This window comes from Polypterus senegalus, chromosome 9 (assembly GCF_016835505.1).
Source record: "Polypterus senegalus isolate Bchr_013 chromosome 9, ASM1683550v1, whole genome shotgun sequence".
Lineage (NCBI taxonomy): Eukaryota > Metazoa > Chordata > Cladistia > Polypteriformes > Polypteridae > Polypterus > Polypterus senegalus.
The window spans coordinates 171,316,222-171,334,649 of NC_053162.1; the positions used below are offsets into that span (position 1 = coordinate 171,316,222).

Genomic DNA, 18,428 nt, shown 5'->3' on the forward strand with positions numbered 1-18,428 from the left:
AGGGTGAAAAGAAGAACAATCCCTGCATAGGGTGCCAGTTCATTGCAGGGTAAACACACAGACACCCACACACATACATACATACACTAAGGCTAATTTACCATTGCCAATCCACCTGACCTGGACTGTGGGTGGAAACTGAAGCACCTGGAGGAAACCAATGCGGACAGTCCATCTGATCATATCAGACGAAATCCATCCAGCATTAAAATTGCACCTGAAAGAATAAAATTTAAGCTTGTTCTCTGCAGAAGTCAAAATGCCACAGTACCTGAGCTTGCTGTGACTCATGATGAGATGTGACAGTTCATCCTTTTTAAAAGCAAACAAACATTCCTCATTATATGGAAACAGACCATATCTGAAACCTTTCCACCTTACCCTTTATCCTCACTCCAAAATGCTTCCACAAAAAAAAGAGGACAATATTAGCTGCTTGTATAAAAGGATGCCTGAACACACAGACAGAATCATGCATGCTGTTTTCTCAGCATTCAATAACAAAATACAGACTCGAATTTCATCTTCCACTATTCAACACTGTCTACTAGTATAACTAATATCAACTCTGATTTGTTATAGCATGCTTCTTGGTGTAAAAAGCACAAAACTATCCACATATGTACAAGGTGCGCACTAAAAACAGCTACACTGAACTAAATGATTCATTTTCAAACAATAAATCTTTATTAATCTATGTTTAAAATCTTCCAAGAAAAACAAAACCTGCACAAGTCATTTCCTTATTATAGGTTGTAATTAACAGTAAAGTTCAGTCACAACAAAGTATTGAAGGAGGCGCTAGAATATGTTTTCACAGAAAAACATAAACAGTAAACAATGGCTCAAACTCCCAGGAGCCTTGTGAAATCTGATTCAAACAAAAGGTGTGTTCACTTTCCTTTATTACTGATTTTGTTTCATTTACAGTATTTACAGACAGACGCATTGACATTTCTGGATCTCTGTCAAGTAACCTTATTACTTGTGGTCCAGAGGAGGTAGTGGGCGCGGTCGCTGCTTGATTGGTTGTTGACGTCAGGTGCGCTCGCCTCACCTGTAGCGCGGCACAGAGACACTGTTCAGAAAGCCGAGAACTGCATTACTGCACGAAGCGAGTGAGATTTCACCAACAAAAATGAGGAGTTTCACGCTAGGCTTCTTTGCAGGTTTATTTTGTCTGTCAGCGGCAGTTAACGGTAAGGCTTAAGTGTTTTGTTTACCATAACTAGATAATTACTCCCGTTTAAAGGCAACGTAAACGTTCGCATTTCTTGAATTATTACAGTGAGTATAATGCTCTAGCTGTACATTTAAAATGTTAATTTTATTTAAAATAGTCATTAATAATAAATATGCTATTTTTTGGTGTACTTCGTCAGTTTTTTTTTTTTTTAGTTTGTTTAATTCCGATCAGGGTCGCGGAGAATTATGATCTATTACAGTTCATCGAAAGGCAGTACTCATCCACGTATTTTTGATCAGGTAGTAGACCTGAATACGTTCCAACAGTTTCGGGCACGCTGTGCAACGTGGAGAAAAGCCGAAGCACTTGTTTGGAGGGCGGCTACGGAGTTCAAATTTAAGACAGCCATGACTAATCGTAAAAAAAGCCCGCACATACCCTTTACTTTCCAAAAACACAATTTTACGTAATATACGTTTAATGGTTATCTTGTCTTATATAAAGTAGATTGTAAAGAGCGGCCAGGTTTTGCGATATCGTATCCTTTCTCTTATGGCTAATATAAATATTAATGTCTTAGATACAGTATATGTAAAACTCAATTCGTTGCTGACTGGTTGTTGTCCTTTATACGTTTAAAACGTATAGGCAAAATTTAGAAGCCATAGGATATATTTCTGCAACAATTTAAATATGAGTGACCCAAGTCAGTGACTTGAAAATGGAGGTTTGTAAAATGATTATTTATTTAAGTATGAAAAAAATTCATAATATTGTAGAAGATAATCCATAGTTTAAACAAGTTTTATTCTTAAGCAGTTGATTGCCTGTCCAAAGCTCGGTACAAACACCAACACATTCAGATTATGCCAGTTTCGTCGACGTTTAAATTAATAATTTTTGGAATGTGGGTGTTACCGATTTAACTAAAGAAAGCTGTGACGGTCTAGGGGATGCCATGTAAATACTAAAGCAATGGGCCAGGCAAAGAACAGAATTCGGACCTCTGCACCTGTCAAGTAGAGGAGTTAATAACTGCGCACTCCACATATCTTCTGGTTTATTACGCTTTTAGATAAACACAAAATCTATTCCCGATTTTTGTAAAGAAAGATCGAAGAATCATCGCAAAGAGGAACTTTTCGTTATCTCCGACAAAGTATCCTTTGAGTAAATTCTTGCGAGACAGGAAATGCTGCATTCTTCAATGAGGAAGGACGCCTATCTGTCGCTTAAAAAAACTTCGCCCTATTTGTAAAAAAAAAAAATAATGCTGACAAGCTTGATAACTGGAAATGAAAAAAATAAATATGACGTTCTTCTCTCTGATTACTCACGACCGCAGGTACCTTTGCTTAGTGGTGCTGGGCAACCCCAGTCCTAAATTAAGCGAATCAGGATGAAAGGATAGAAGCAACAGTAATTTCACCGTTAAACCGTCTGCACCAATAAAGGTGAACTTTGTCAGAAGGTTTGTTCGCAAAATGCGTTGTAAGGGTATAAATAATGTATGTGTGTGTCCTTCTCAGAACAGGTGTGGGCCACCATGATCTTAATCATGAATTCCAGCTTTTTCATTCAAATACATAAATATACTTCATATAGATCATTTCCATTAAATGTTTAATCCTGTTTCCTTCCAAATGTTTTGGAGAAACATTTACAGGAAGGACTCCTTTTTAGCTATGTAAATTATTATTATATATATTTTTAAAGTAGCACCTTTTTATAGTGAATGCTCTATATGTGCAAAAGTAAAATATTTGTGTTCATATTTGATTTACAACTATTATTGACTTAAAACATTTGAGATATAATGGTTACAGTTCTTTTGTTTTTTCCAGTTGGTGCACAGGCATGTAAAGTGACTTTCTTGTGGCTGCATACTGTCAGTAGTGTATTCTGAACCAACAACCTTAGCATAGGCATAGTGTGTGACTTGCTCAGGCTCATACTGTGAAACAGAGATAGTTTTTTTTCTCTTACAATTCTCTGCTTTCCACCAGAACATCTCTCCATTTGAGTGAAATACTGGTGTCCCCCATACCAAAGCCTCCCACGTTGTTGGCTGCCTGCCTATATAAGGCCGTTCGTCGCTCCAGTCTCTACATTCCCTTCCTTGCTTTGCCACGGGATTCACGTCTCCCTGCTGATAACTACAGCCTTTTTATTTAATCCACGGCTTCTCCGCTGTTTTATTGTTCATTTATTACGATTATAGTTATTATGTAGGTATTTTAGACTTACTTTACATTGTTCAGGTACCCATTTCCTTTATCATTCCAACCGTACCCCCATTAACATGTCTATCGAGGTGATCACCATCGATCAAAGAACTGTCACTTACCGAGTGGTTTCCATGCCCGGAGATAGTACCTACCTTTTCCATTCTCTTTGTAACATATTGCACAGCCATATCAGGCTCACTCCGGAGGAACATTCTGTCTTATGTATTGAATGACTGGGACAGGTTCAAGGTGTGGACTGATGACGGTAAAGGAGATAATTATACTACACAGGAGCACTAGAAAAGTGAAATGCTTAAGCCCTTCATTTATGGATCTGCATGTGAGTTGATGGCTGCCGCTGAATTGTTCGGTTGTCACTTTCAAGTGTACCGAAATGGCCAAATATTTTACACCTTTCGACAACCGCCAATGCCTCTTAAACATCTTAGATTCACAGGTGATGATTTCAGTAGTGGACACTTTGATGTTTATGAATGTTTAAACTCTCAAAAGCTGGATGTGAAGTTATCGATGAAACCGGTTGTATACTTACAACGCTTGACAGATGCCGAATGTCTCTTCAACACAAGTCCTACAAATACTGTCGTAATTGAAACAAACCATGAAACTCAAACCGATTATGACAGCAGCAATCCAAGCTGTGAGATTTGAAATAAGATTACTGTTCACATGGACAACTGTAAATTGCATGCTCAAGAGTAAGCTCAGTGCACAGCTTGGTCATATTACAATCGGAGGGCCGAATTCACAACGTGGTATACAAAGAGATCCTTAACAAATAATTATTGGTATATTTTCCCTCAGTTTAAAAAGGTTTAATTTTCTTCTTAATAAAAATTTTAAGGCAGTACTTCGCTGCTGCGAAGCGCAGGTATTTTGCTAGTCTGAAATACTTGCATATGAGATCTGGCTTATTCTACTTTGGCATTTAACTATGTATAACATCTGTTAATTTTTCCACCCTCTCAAATTTACACAGTTTTTAATGTTTAGAAAATGTATGGGATTAAATCGTTTAGAGATTTGTATATAAATAATGTATTCACATCCTACAAATATTTGCACTGCAAATTTAGCTTCCCATCAACACCATTTTTCCACTATCTGCAAATCAGAAACTTTGCTTAATCTGCCTAATTTTCCTCAGTTCTCGCCTATTTCTATTCCAGAAGAAATATTGATCAGCCTTAAAGACCCACAACAGCATTTCTATAATATATAAAACCATTTTAAAGTCCCTTCCTTTTAAAGATCCCAGAGTACAGTGGGAAAAGGATCTCTTACTCAAAATTTCAGAAAAGGGCATTTAGTTATTCAACTTAAAATCTTTTATTGAGCATATCTATCTCGTTTAAAATTGTCAAACGTTTCCAGGACAATATCCAACCTGCGAACGTTGCAATCGTGCTCCAGCCTCATTAGGCCACATGTTTTGGGCGTGTACCAAATTAACATCACTCTGGACAATTTTTTTTTAAATGCTTATCAGACAGCCTTGGTGTCACAATTCCTCCAAACCCATTAACAGCTGTGTTTGGTGTACTCCCAGATGGGCTTAAAGTGGAGACGGACAAACAAACCGTAATTTCCTTTACTTCATTATTAGCATGTAGACTTATCTTGTTCAACTAAAAGAAGCCCAGAAGTGGGTAAATGGTGTTATATATTTTTTTAAATTGTAAAAAATCTAATTCTCACTTATAGGATCTGTTCAAAATTTTTTAAAAACCTGGCAGGATCTAATCAGTAACATTTTAGAATAAACATTTATATTGGGGAGAAGGACCTCTTTTCCTCTTTACTACTCTTAATGTTTTACTCAGACTGTTGTCCTTACTCTCTTTCTCATGGGTGGGGGTTGAATTGAATTTAGTTATTATATATAATATACACAGATGCACACTCACTACATATATTAAGTATATACACAGTTTTTTGGTTTTTTTTTTTAAGTAGCAACGTTTTATAGCGAATGCTCTTTATGTGCACAGGTATAATACTTGTTTACATATTTTACTTACAATTATTATTGACTTACAACATCTGATATACAATTGGTAATGCATGGGTGGGGGTTGAATTGACTTTATTTTAAAGTTTGACTTGATTGAATGGAACATTACATGCTTTTAATAATTTCAATAAAAGTTTTTTTTTTTTTTTTGGAAAGAAAACAGCATTTAAAAAAAGAATTGTTTTTAATTTCAAGATTGTGCTGGATTTAGTTTAGTAGAGAAAATCGACACGTTGAGCCTTTTTTTCTTTTAACAGATTTCCCGGTCTACCTTCTGGGCAATGCTGATAATTTTCTCCAAGGACCCTTCCAAACTTCTGCTGTCCTCAGTTTACCTCCATGCACATATGCTGGACAGAATTTTATCGTCACCACAACAGCCAATAGTACAAGTGAGTGGAAATGAAAATGCTAAATACCTCCTAGTTCTGGGGGTCTACAGTGATAGCAGGTTTTCATTTTAACCAGTTTTTAATTAGTAACCAGTTACTACTGCTAATATTGCTCTTGTTTTAATTTTGATTCACAACCCTGATGTTATTTGTACCTGTGTGTTCATTATACAATATATGATTTGATAAAATAGTTGAAAAGAAAAAAGTGATATGTTGTAAGAGATCAAGAGAAATAACAAGCCATAGAATTAAATAATGTGTTTCAATTGGTTTCTAATTCAGAAATTAGTTGGTTGTGTCCCCTGCATTAGCTGGCCAACTCTTAGCTCAATCTGCATTTCATTATGGTTTGGTTTGCTACTTTAAAAAAAAAAAAAAAGGTTTCTGAATCTTAAAATTGAGGCAAAAAATGTCTGCTCCATTAGCAGCAGTAGAAGGTTTCAAATTAAGAAAGTGGTTGGAAAAAAAAAAGTCTATAGCCACTGTGTCTCCTGATGATCTGAGTTTTTTCTATAGCAACCCCATTTGATGATTTTTTAAATTGTATCCTAGGGTAATTCCTTTAACTTTTTTTAAATATACTAATTTATTAATTGTAATATAGGGTATGTCACGAGGATGCCTGATTTGAGAAAATGATTTGGATATTTAGTTATTTTTGCATTTTTTCCCCCCAAAGATACTGCAGTAACTTCTCAACCCATTCCAGTGCCAATCTGTCGATATCGACGAGATGTACTCACTAACAGTATCGCCAATGGAATGTACACTTTAACACAGACAAATGGGTACCAACTTAATGGACTGCAGCCTGGCAATACATATAGGTTTGTATATATTTGAGAAATGCAACATGGTATCAACCGGGTAGGACCTGCATTTAAGAAGTTACTTTTTTTTTTTTTGATATATTTTTTTTAATCATCAGTTGCTAACACATTCTCAAATAACCACACAGAAATAGCAAAAGTTACTTTTTGTTTTTATTTATGTTGTTGGCTGTAATACCATATGTTGACATTTTCAAGGTGTAAGTTATACATTTAAAAGTTTTATTCACTCAGTGATCTGTAATTTCATTTGATCAAGGTTAAGTTTAGTTCTGGAGGGTCACGATGGCTGCTGGTTTTTTCGTCCAGTCCAATTTACTAATTAGATGCCAAATACCTTATGCTAATGCAGTTATTGCACAGCCAACTCTTTTGAACTTCTGTATTTCCAGTGCCCAGCATGTTCCAACTATCTGGCCTTAGAATATTTGCTGAATCTGGAATCTGCTTGTGCTAGCTGTTAAAAAGAAATTGAAAAAATTGTTTTTTGGGTTCAGTAAACTCATAAAAGCACCAAATGTCTGCTGTCCTGCATGCGCTCACTTCAAATGTTATAAAATGAAATATGCAAATACATTTTCCTTCTTTATAGGAAAAAAAGTGTTTTTTTTTTTTTTTAAATATCAATGACTGAAATGTATTTTAAAAAATGTTATTTTAATGCAGGATATCCTTTAGTATGAATCAGTGTTTAAAATTGATTTCTATATTATTGTTTTTTTTGCTTGAGCATTTCTTTGGGAAAACAAATGCCTATGTTCTACATATTACAATTAAAAATTTTATATGCACCCTTCTTAATGTTTCTGGGGCATCCCCCAAGTTTTGGATCTGCTTACATTTATTAATTAGTTAAACACACATTAATAATCCCAAATAATCTGTCTCTCTCATATATACATATAAGGTAACCTGTAAAAGGCATCCTGCGCCCCAAGCCCTGAACACAACTTCCAAAAAGACCTTATCTTTTTCACAACACAATACACTTCCTTTAACTCAATTCAAACCCTGAGAAGCTTAATTCAACTTTACCCCCAACTGATTCACCTGGCTGAGGCAGCGGAGCATCTTATCAAACCACACCCGAGAGTACTTTCAATGCAACACTGTTGCTTCTCGGATGTATTTCTGGGTCAGTTGAAAACTCTAGAGGACCTCTTGGCAGCTCCCCGAATGCTGGGAAAACGGCTACCTCGGAGACAGCCTCCCAGCCAGGAAAGGGAACAGCCACCAAGCCCAGCTAGAATGCCAGCCCAAATAAATACAGAATTATAAAAAAAAAATGTTTCTATATGTATTAAACACACAGAAACACAAGTAGAAACTGAAAAATAAAAATGAAAACCAACAATATCTATCACTTCTCGTCAAAAAATGCAAATTTTATCAAAAGATAACTTGTATTTTTCATTCACCCAATTAGTACAATTGAATTTAAATCCCCCACATTCCTGTACTTATTTTTGGACCATTAAGTCCAATTTGCATAAAATATGATCACAAGCAGGATCATCTCATTATCTCTCCTACACTGTAAAAAATGTCAGTAAATTTAATGGTACAAATACTGTAAATGGTGAAAGTAAAAGACCTTTTCTAAAAAAAAGGAAAGTTACCTTACGTTCTATTGAAAATTACCTGTATATCTTAAACAATACATTTCATTATTTTTACAGCCAAGTTCTGTAAAATCAATATTTTTCTACCTTCAAAATATGCTAAATACCGTTTATTGATGCATTACAGTTATACTGAAAAAAATATGTTAACTTTACAGTGTAAACCTGTTAAATAACGAAGGTAAACAACCGTAAAATGTAAAATAGTAAATCAGTTTCAGTAAAACCGGTTACGATAGTTGCATAAGGATACGCCCCTTTTTACAATATTGTTCCTGGTGAACCGAATACCTTTGAATAGTAGGGAAAAAAAACTTAACCTAAGTCAGCAGACTTATTTTTCCCCACGTGCTGATGGTTTTTTGAGGTTATGGAATCTGATTTATGGTGGGTTGTATTCGATAAGTAGGACACCATACACCACAAAAGAAAAATTTACTTCCCCACCAAACAATGTTTCGTAACTTTCTTAAACATTGAATTGTTTTCAATGTGTATAATTAAATGGTACATGCTTGCTATTGGTTGTTGTTACTTTACTAATACAAACTGTGTACTGGGGTTTGACCCTGCCAATACATATTGTTTATTAATTTTCATATTTATTACACAACATGAATTTCTGGTTATGGTTAAACATTCCCTTCTGTTGGAATTTGTTGCAAAGAACAAGTAGTTTTTACTACAAAATTATACTGTAGACATAAAAATATTGTCACCTTATTTATTACAGTAAAATTTTGGCAACCCAGCTGCCAGTATTTTACCATAAATGTAACATTTTTTTTAACGTGTACCATAGACCAAAAAATATTGTGACCTTCTTTTTTACGGTAAAATCCTGGTGACCCCAGCTGCCAGTTTTTTTTACCGTAAATTTAACATTATTTTTTTACAGTGTACAGCGTGCTACACTTTTCTCTCGACATTTCAAATCTAGCTTCAATCATGCCATCTTATAACTTCAGGGGAGTCTGCTCCCCTTCCAGTTGCAGCCAGGCTGTCAAGGCACCATAACTACTAAATTTACTCAGCAATAGGGGGATCCATGGACTAGTGTGCAACCTCCCCATGCTTTGGCTGGTCCCTTCTTTGACGGTATTTAAGCAAGCAACTTATTATGTAGCTGTAATCCTGCTTGCTGTGCCAACTGTATCCAACAGTAGGCACATGCTCCTTAGGAATGTGTTTTTTTTTTTAAATCCCTTCCTAGTAACAATGGTGTAGATATTTAGACAAGAGAAATATGGTAAAAAAAAAAGAGGATATATTTAACTTGCTTTAATATTCAGCTTTGCAGACTGCAGTATATAATATATATGTACAGCCAAAAAGAAGCCATGCAAAGATACGATTGTCTTACACTTCTTCAGTGGGGTCTATGATGATTGCATTTCCATGTTTAAGTGGAGTGTGGAGGCATTTCTTAGGCAGGCTTCTTTTTTCTGTGGAAGGTGTTATCTGGCTCTTTGAAACTCTAAGAGCCTTTTATACCCACACTTTCCACTGACCAATACTAGATGTAGATTGAAGTCTACTTTTGCACATTCCTTGGGCTTTTTGCAGGTTTTACTGACTGCAGCTATATACGGATTAAGGTTTTTAAGAGCCCAATATAGCAAATTCATTATTTTTCTTCAGTGTACCTGGTCTAATCACTAAATGTCTTCAAGGTCCCTGTTTGAAAGATTTTTCAGCTTGGTTTCAGTTAGCAGTTTTATCTTATGTATGCAAGTATATAAGTATATTAGGCTCACAAATCACAATTTTTCTTTTTTCCCTTCTGGTTACAGCTTAATTAAGGTACCTTGCATGTTAAGATTCCAAACCTTGAATTGCTTCTTTTACTGCATTCACTGTTCTTAATTGCTTCTCGTTTCCTTAACCAGCTGCCAATTATCAGGTGCAAATGATAAAGCAACTACAGCTCACTACTTAATCATTTACATGTATGTGTTCTCATTATGAATTACTAGTTTTAAATTAAGTTTAAATTTTTGTAATTAAACAGAGGAGAGCAAAAAAGCAAAGTACTAAGAATTACTAATCTGCTCTGGGTCACAAATCATTCATGTGATATTATAAGAAAGGAATTTACTATAAAATCTACAAGGCTGGAAAACAATAACAGGCCATAAAACTATCAGTTCTGTTATCTGCAAGGATTGGCTTCTAATTAAAAAATAGGGTTGGAACAAAAAGAACCATGGCAAACTTCCAGGACCGAACTTGTCTTAGAAAAACAGATGCACATGTTATGAATCTCTCATTATAAATGGCAAAATTATTTTGTAGTTAGTAAGTTCACTACTTTATCTTATTTTTTGTTCTTCCTTCTAGTGTTCAATATACCATAGGAACAAAATCCAGTACTCCTCTATCTATAACAACTCCAACAGGTAAGAAGCCTGAATTCCTAAGTGCTCTTAATAATATTATGTACCATCAAGGATAAACTGAATTGGGGTTCTTTAAATTAAATAGTCTGACCCTTGTATACTCCTTTCGTTATGCTCTCAGATGGGATAGCAGCAAAGCTGTCTCACAACCATCCTTCACTTTGCCTTCTGCATCAATTTAGAAGGTATACTGTACATTCTTTAAGGAGAGTACCCTGGTAAAGTGGCTGGTGTTGCCACCTCTGCTTTCTAAGCATTCTTGCCAAGTTAGTTTGCAGTTTTGACTCTGCCCCAAAAAAACACATGCATTGGCAACCTAAATTGACTCTGTATAAGTGAATGTAGTATGTAAAGGCCTTGTACCAAGAACAGCTATAGATCTTTGAGATGAAAGAGTAAATGAAAAAAATGGAAGAATGACGACAAGCATGGCAGTTATTTGGAAATTATTACCAGTATTGATTAACTGTCTCTCATTCTCTGTCTTACAGTAAAAGACTTCAACTCAATTGATACTGGTCTTGGAGCTCGCTCAGGAGGCATGGTAGTAATTACTGTTCTTCTGTCTATTGCCATGTTTATTCTCATCGTGGGCCTCATTGTCACCATTGTGATGGGGAGAAGAAACAGTTAATCAAAAAGACACAACAATGAATGCAGTGTGACTGCCTTTATGATTCTTCTTTTTCAGCTTTTTAAAATTTTTAACCCATTTCTTCCTAATGAAAAATAATTCCAAATGTATAATGTTGTATAGTAAGATACATTATTTGTAAGCTCAAGGGGTTAACTGTGGACCCTATATAGAAGATCAAAAAGATTTTGCTGAGATCCTTTGTGCACAATCAATAAAGAATTGAAAGCGCAGTATTCCATCTGTACCTCCCTTTCACCTGAGTGCAGATGATGCTCTAAAAATCTTGGATATCTTTTCTGTATTGCCGGTATTCAACATGACAATTACTCTGGTTTTTTAATTTTTCCATTTAATCTGCCTCACATATTTGCTTTGTATCTAGCGTGTGGGGCAGCATGAAGCTGCAAGGCTCCACAGAATTGCTTACAAAGGTTTTGTGATGACATTTGACTGCAAGATGATGGCTAATGGCTATTTGCTGCTGGGCCTGAATGCAGCCCAATAGCTGTTTTTAATGCTTGAATTTAATTTTATTTTACTAATAAAATAGTCATTTTACTTTTGGTATTATTTTATTCCGTATTTTTCCATTTTATGTATGTTGTATGTTCGTACTTCCAATCTTCTCATTTCATTTCTCTCTAGATTAAGTGCAGGGTTAGAACTGTCACTTATACTCAATTTCTCCTAAATACTTTGAAGTGTTATACTTAGGAAGGATGGCTGAAAAGCTATAGACTGCTGCTGAAATAATGACGTATGTACACTAATAAAATAACTTCACAAACTTTTCACCAAGAAAAGTGCTATGCATTTAAGATGTGTTCTGTTTAGCATGTCATTTTTCCCTTTTTGATGCCCACCCCTTTTCTTCATCTTGCTGTTTTCAGGTCAGACACTGCTTCACAAATCTTACAATATCTGGTTTGGAATAATACTGACTATGAAATGTGCTACATAACAAATAAGAGACATAAATGCTTGTAGATTTCCAGTTAAAGATTTTAGTGCTACAAACTTTTTTCTAATGTATATACTGCAACAGAATTAATGTTGAACATAAGCCAAGTCATTGACTGTGAATTTCATTAGGGGATGGAGCTCTGTGAAATACTGTACAATACCTAAATAAATTCTGAATATCCTTATTCAAGATGTTTTTTTTTTTTTCCTAACTGCTTAACATCAGATGTTTAGCTACACACTGTAACAAACAACCACTACAGGAAAGACAAGTAGTTAAAATAAATCAACAAAATTAGAGCTGATAATGGGATGGCATCCTGGAGTGGTCTATCAGAAGTCAAAAGCTCTTTTTTTGTAGAATTTGAGCCATAATGCCATTTTGATATTCTGTGCTTGCATCACAAATATTTTTCAGAGATACTGACACATGAGGAAGTTCACTTAAATTGCAAGGTGACTGTAAATGGAGGGTACAGTCACTTTCAGTTCATAAATATGTGAACTGGATTTAGGTCAGAGCTCTGGGAGGGAGCACTTGACATTTACAGGTGTTCTTTAGTTCCTATAGTGTTACTTTTCAGTGTGTTTAAGTTAGTTATTTTGATGCCTACTTCTCACCGTGAGCCATCTTTTAGCCCAAACACTAACAGTTCCGTTATGTAAAGTTATAGTCAGTGATGAATAGAAACACTCGAAAACAGAACTCTGCCTCCATTGTGAAATATTGGGTTTATTTTTTTCCCCCCAACGATTTTTATGCTTAGCATCAAACTATCTGTAGTCTTGTACTCTTTACTTGTGATCATAATGACCCTATAAACTGAGAATGATAAAGTGTTTAAATATTATGACCTAATTAGTGCAATGGACCAGACTGCTACATTAAAATGACTTCTCCAACAAGACCACAGGAACACCAATGGAATATGGTTAAGGCAATGGTTCTCAAACTCAGTCCTGGGATCCCATGTGCCTGCAGGTTTTTGTTCTAATCATCTTCACATTCACTTAGTCATTTTACCTTTGATTAATTTCATTTACTTTGTTTCCCTTGTTCTGCATTCAGATAAGTGCAGCAATATACTTTTTACATTATTATAAGATATTCAGAAATTTGTATTTTTGCTCTAGTCTTAATTGACTCTCCTTTATTGTTTTCTTATTAATTTGCCCTAATTCTATGTGTTGTTTGGTCCAGTATTTCTATCCTAATAATGACAAGTAGCAGTGAACAGAACAGACATCTGAGCAAACAATGCTGCAAGGCTGCAGCTACTTTAGTGTCAGACCCACTAATGTGCTCTTTAGGAAATAATGAATTAAATAACCATGACAACTCAAAAAGCAGAATGAACATCATAATGGTGAAAATCTTAAGAATTAAGTAAAAAAAAAAAAAAAAAACTAATGCAATATATATTCTAATTAAAATTTACAACTCTTAGTTTTGTAATTTCCTTATTGACCACAAAACATAGAAATTAGGAAGAATCAGCTTGCTTAATTAGGTTAGGAGACCAATTAAAAACAGACATTGGTTAAAACAAAACCCCACAGCTATGAGGTCATCAGGATTGAGTTTGAGAGCCCCTAGTATAAGGGTAGCTTTGGCACAAAAACTGAAAAGGTTTTCTTCACACAGACAACAATAGCTACATGGAATAAATCAACCAAGTGGTGAGATAGGGAATAGGACTTAGTGACTCTGAAATTTCAATTTAGTTGTATTGGAGAAATCACGTGAATAGGAATGAAAAGTTTTGTTGGTTTGAATGGCATTTTAAAAATTGTTCCAAAATGTTCAAAGTTAATATTGATAATATGCCTTTACTTTGCATTCATTATTGGTAAGAATATAGACATACCCCAGCACACCAGTAAAAATATAAGCAGGAAGTACTTCCTCATACAAAGGGTTGTGGGAAGTTGTAAAATATATTGTAGATTAGTGTTGTTAAACTGGAAACTTTAGTTACTTTTAATAGTTATTTGAATGTAATACGAAGACAAGATGGATCATCCAATAGGGTGATGGACTTGAAGAACTGTTATTCATCAAATGAACATTCTAAAGCAGTGTTTCCCAACCTCGGTCCTGGGTGCACACTGTGGCTGCAGGTTTTTGTTCCCACCAGCTTCTGTATTTAATTGGACTCCTCGGCTAATTAAGTGATGTGTTATTTCCAAAGTTCTGTGTTTTGGGAACAATATAGAAACTAGAAAACTAAGTTTGGTTATATATATATACCAAGCAGTATATATATGTACCAAGCAGTTATATGGGAATAATGTATTTTTTTCTTTTTAACAATATTTTTATCTTAATTTTCATTCTACTTTTCTAGGTGTTCTAATTGTTTAATTCATTATTTACTAATTAGTGGGTCTGATGCTAAAGTGCTTGCAGCCTTTGATTATTCAGTGTTTTGCCAGTGTGTCTGCTCTGCTCACTTTTAATTGTCCTCAACAAGATACAACGAAGGGGAAAAACTGCACAGAGAAAGGGCAAAATATAATGAAATCAACAAAAGAGAGTTAAGCATTTAAATCTATATCAAGAGCGTAAATATTTCTAAATGTCTTATAAATGTAAAAATCATGCTGCTGTGCTTTGCTGAATTTAGAAGAAAAATAATACCAGCTAATTAAATGATATCAGTGCTATCAGGTGTTGTCACTGATTAGGAATCTGGTTGGAACAAATACCTGCAGCCACAGGGGGTCCCCAGGACAGAGGTTGGGAAACACTGTTCTAAAGTAATAAAATACATAGTGCAACATAGAACAGTTATATGGAAAAATACTTCAGACAAAATAAATACAAAACACTAATGAATGAACTGTGAAATATGACAATCAACAAAAGCATGATAATATGTCAGCATAAATAATTAAATGGTTCAAGGACTGTTTATTGTTGCTTATTATGCTCATAAGAATCACTTAGGAACATCGGAAATAATTTCAGTTCTTTTCTCCGGCACTTGCTGACTCACTGTTATGAGAAAACCCACATATACGATATACCATTCAACATGTCTTGATGTCTAGTTATGAAAGACATTGACTTTCCTCCTATTTTCAGCCCTCTAGACTAAAAAACAACTAATTTTGGGCCATTTTTGGATCATATTTTGTACAGGAAATGACACCCTTATGACAAAGAGTAAACCAGTAGGTGACTTTACCCAAAATGGTCAGAAGAACTTGAAGTTGTGCAGGCCACATCAACCCTCCACAGGGAATCACCACCTAATGTGTTATGAGGGGTCAAAGTTACTACTTCTTTTTACAAAACTGTAAAATAAAACTTATCATATTCATGATCAGCAACTTTGAAATAGTATAACATTTTTATCAGTGGTCCTAACCATCTAAGAACCACTCCCAAAATATTAAAAATGGCAAATTTCAAAATAAGCATGAGGGGTATTTCCAGATTATTTCACTGTCAGTGATTATAAATATGTTATTTTTAATTTTTGCTTTTACTAGGAATGTACCTCTCTACAGGCCTCTATCAGTGGGTGTCAAATGACAAATTTTTATTACAATCGAGAATATTTAGAATTTAAACATTTACACTGAAGCACACATTTTATTATTTGAAATATCTGATGATAATTCTTGTTTATTATGTATTTTTTACCTCATGAAGTAAACTACTCAGTTTCTTAACGCCCTGAGTTTGGGCAGCTTGCACTAATTTATACTTACTAATAATAATTAAAAAATAAAGTCACACACTCAAGCACACCCATGGAAAATTTAAGTCAGGAAGCATTTCTTCATACAAAGGATTGTAGGAAGTGCAAAATATTGATTCATGTTGTTAAACTGGAAAATTCAATTCCTTTTAAAAGTTATTATAATGTAATATTGAGGAAAGATGGATCATCAAAAAGAGTGGAATGGACTTGATGACCTTTAATTAATCAAATGACCATTCCAATGTAATACGATACATAATACAACACGTAATACAACAATATAGTGCAGTTAGAAATGAATGTACTGTGAAATGTGACAATAAATAAAAGCACAATGACTTCATATTAAATAAATCAGGATTTTTTTTTGCCTATTTCATTATGTATTTGCTACAGAAGCGTATTAGGGCCACAGTCAAGAAAAAAAAAAAGTATACGTCAGGTTGCTAATGTCGACATGTTGACTTTACTGTCATAATTTGTCATTAAAGTAGACCGTTGTAAACTAAACTTCATCTTAAAATGAATGTTTAATTTACTAGATTTTCACAAACCCTGTCATAACTAATGTACCACACACATTAAATGCTTTGTGTTAAGTGTTCCCCGACCCATGTTAATCGTAACGTGCTTCTTAAACTGACTTCATCTTCCACCGAGAGGAGGCACAGGCAGCAATCGCCACACAGAATACAGTAATTTCATGATATTCCTGCTCTCTGAACATTTAGAATGCCAAGATAAATACTTGATATCATTTTCATGATGAAATGCATTAAAGCATGTATTAAAAATGCATGGCGGTGTGGTGGTAGTGCTGCTCCTTCGCAGTAAGGGGTCCCCCCCATGTCCACGTTCAGTGTAGAGAACCTTTATGGCAGGTGTGACAAAGCTCCAAAAAGCTGGATGTACAGTATGAATGGGTATCACACTGGTTTAACTGAAATATTGTGTAAATATTGGGTTTGTGAGCTGGTGGTCAGAGACATGAACACAGATAATGTAGCAAACCCCTAGTTCCTATCCTTCCTTTTTCTTTCTCCACATAACAAATCACCACACGATAAACAGTTTTGCTTTCACAAAGACATCTATAAACGAATGACACGGAGTGTTCAGAACTTTAAAAAATCTTCGTTATACATGTTTACTTATGACATCCATTCAGGGTTGTGCCCATCCCAGAAAGCATCGAGAATAAGGCAGGAACAAATCCTGAACGGTGTGCTAGCACATCGCAAGGTGAACACAAGCACACACATACACTAGGGTCAATTTGGCATAACAAAACCCCACATCCTACATGACTTTGAAAGGAAACTGAAGCACACCGAATAAACCCACCAGAAACACATGCAAACTCCAGGGAGGGAACACCCGGGACCCCTTACTATGAACAGCACAACCTCCACGCCACCTTGCCCCCACATGTTTAATACATGCTTTAATCCATTTCATCATGGAAATGACATCAACTATTTATCTTAGCATTCTAAATGTTCAGAGAGCAGGGATATCATGAAATTAATGTATTCTGTGTGGCGATCGCAGCCTGCACCTCCTCACAGTGCAAGAGGAAGTCAGTTTAAGAAGCACGTTATGATTAACATGGGTCGGGGAACACTTAACACAAAGCATTTAATGTGCTACATTATTTATGACGGGGTTTGAGAAACTCTAGTAAATTAAACATTCATTTTAAAATTATGTTTACGATGTTCTGCTTTAATGACAAAATAAACTACGAGAATAAGTTCAACATGTCGACATAAATTTCGAGATTAAAGTGGAAACGTCAAGAATAAAGTCAACATGTTGACTTTATTCCCTTAAAGTCGAAATGGCGACAAACTCTTTTTTTCTTCACTGTGTTCTTCTCCATTGCCCTAATACGCTTCCGTAATTTGCTTTATTATGTGTTCACTTGTTCCAGTGACAACCCACTCAACATGAAACACTCGAAAGTCGTGTTCATTCGTCAAAACTCAGACGGCACTCTCTACTCGTTTTGCAGTGAATTTTTCTTCACGCAAAGAATCAAAAGACATGGAATAAATGAGCAAATAATGCGGTCGACAACAGAGCTTTAGTGACCCTCAAATCTCGACTTGACATTTAGACAGTCTTTTGAATAGTCTGGACGAGCTCGTTTGCCTCAATGGCCGGCTCGCGTCTCAATTTTTCGAATTTTCTAATACTCCAGCACTCTCCCTCTTTTAACGTACTTAACCCGGTTTGGCTGCCACTCACCAAACGTACGCGCTTACAACTTACATCCCATGGCCCTGTTTTAACTCTTGCCCAGTTCATTCATGCCATCTGCGTTGGTCGTTCGCGGTTGTTGTGCTACCGTTACACCAGATGACCTTATTCGACTGATTGGCGCCTTCCCGCCTTCAAGTCGCACGAAACCAATACAC

General features: G+C 35.4%; 2 protein-coding genes across 3 annotated transcripts in view; one reads left to right on the forward strand and one right to left on the reverse strand.

Moving 5' to 3' along the window:
• The window catches only part of LOC120535980 (coxsackievirus and adenovirus receptor homolog), a 38,868-nt gene that overhangs the window by 18,839 nt on the left and 1,601 nt on the right, over positions 1–18,428 (reverse strand). Inside the window, exon 1 of one of the 2 annotated variants that reach the window (XM_039764238.1) lies at positions 18,283–18,413. The exons of the other annotated variant lie outside the window; for it this stretch is intronic. Coding sequence (XP_039620172.1) covers positions 18,283–18,289 — 7 coding nt within the window. The 5' untranslated portion in view covers positions 18,290–18,413. Of the gene's footprint in view, positions 1–18,282; positions 18,414–18,428 lie in introns of those variants that run through there. 2 annotated transcript variants of the gene reach the window in all.
• zgc:194948 (uncharacterized protein LOC796981 homolog) lies at positions 1,066–12,480 on the forward strand. The gene is made up of 5 exons (XM_039764239.1): positions 1,066–1,199; positions 5,707–5,841; positions 6,524–6,671; positions 10,637–10,695; positions 11,187–12,480. The coding sequence occupies exons 1-5, from the start codon at positions 1,139–1,141 to the stop codon at positions 11,327–11,329; spliced, it is 546 nt and encodes a 181-aa protein (XP_039620173.1). The 5' UTR covers positions 1,066–1,138; the 3' UTR covers positions 11,330–12,480.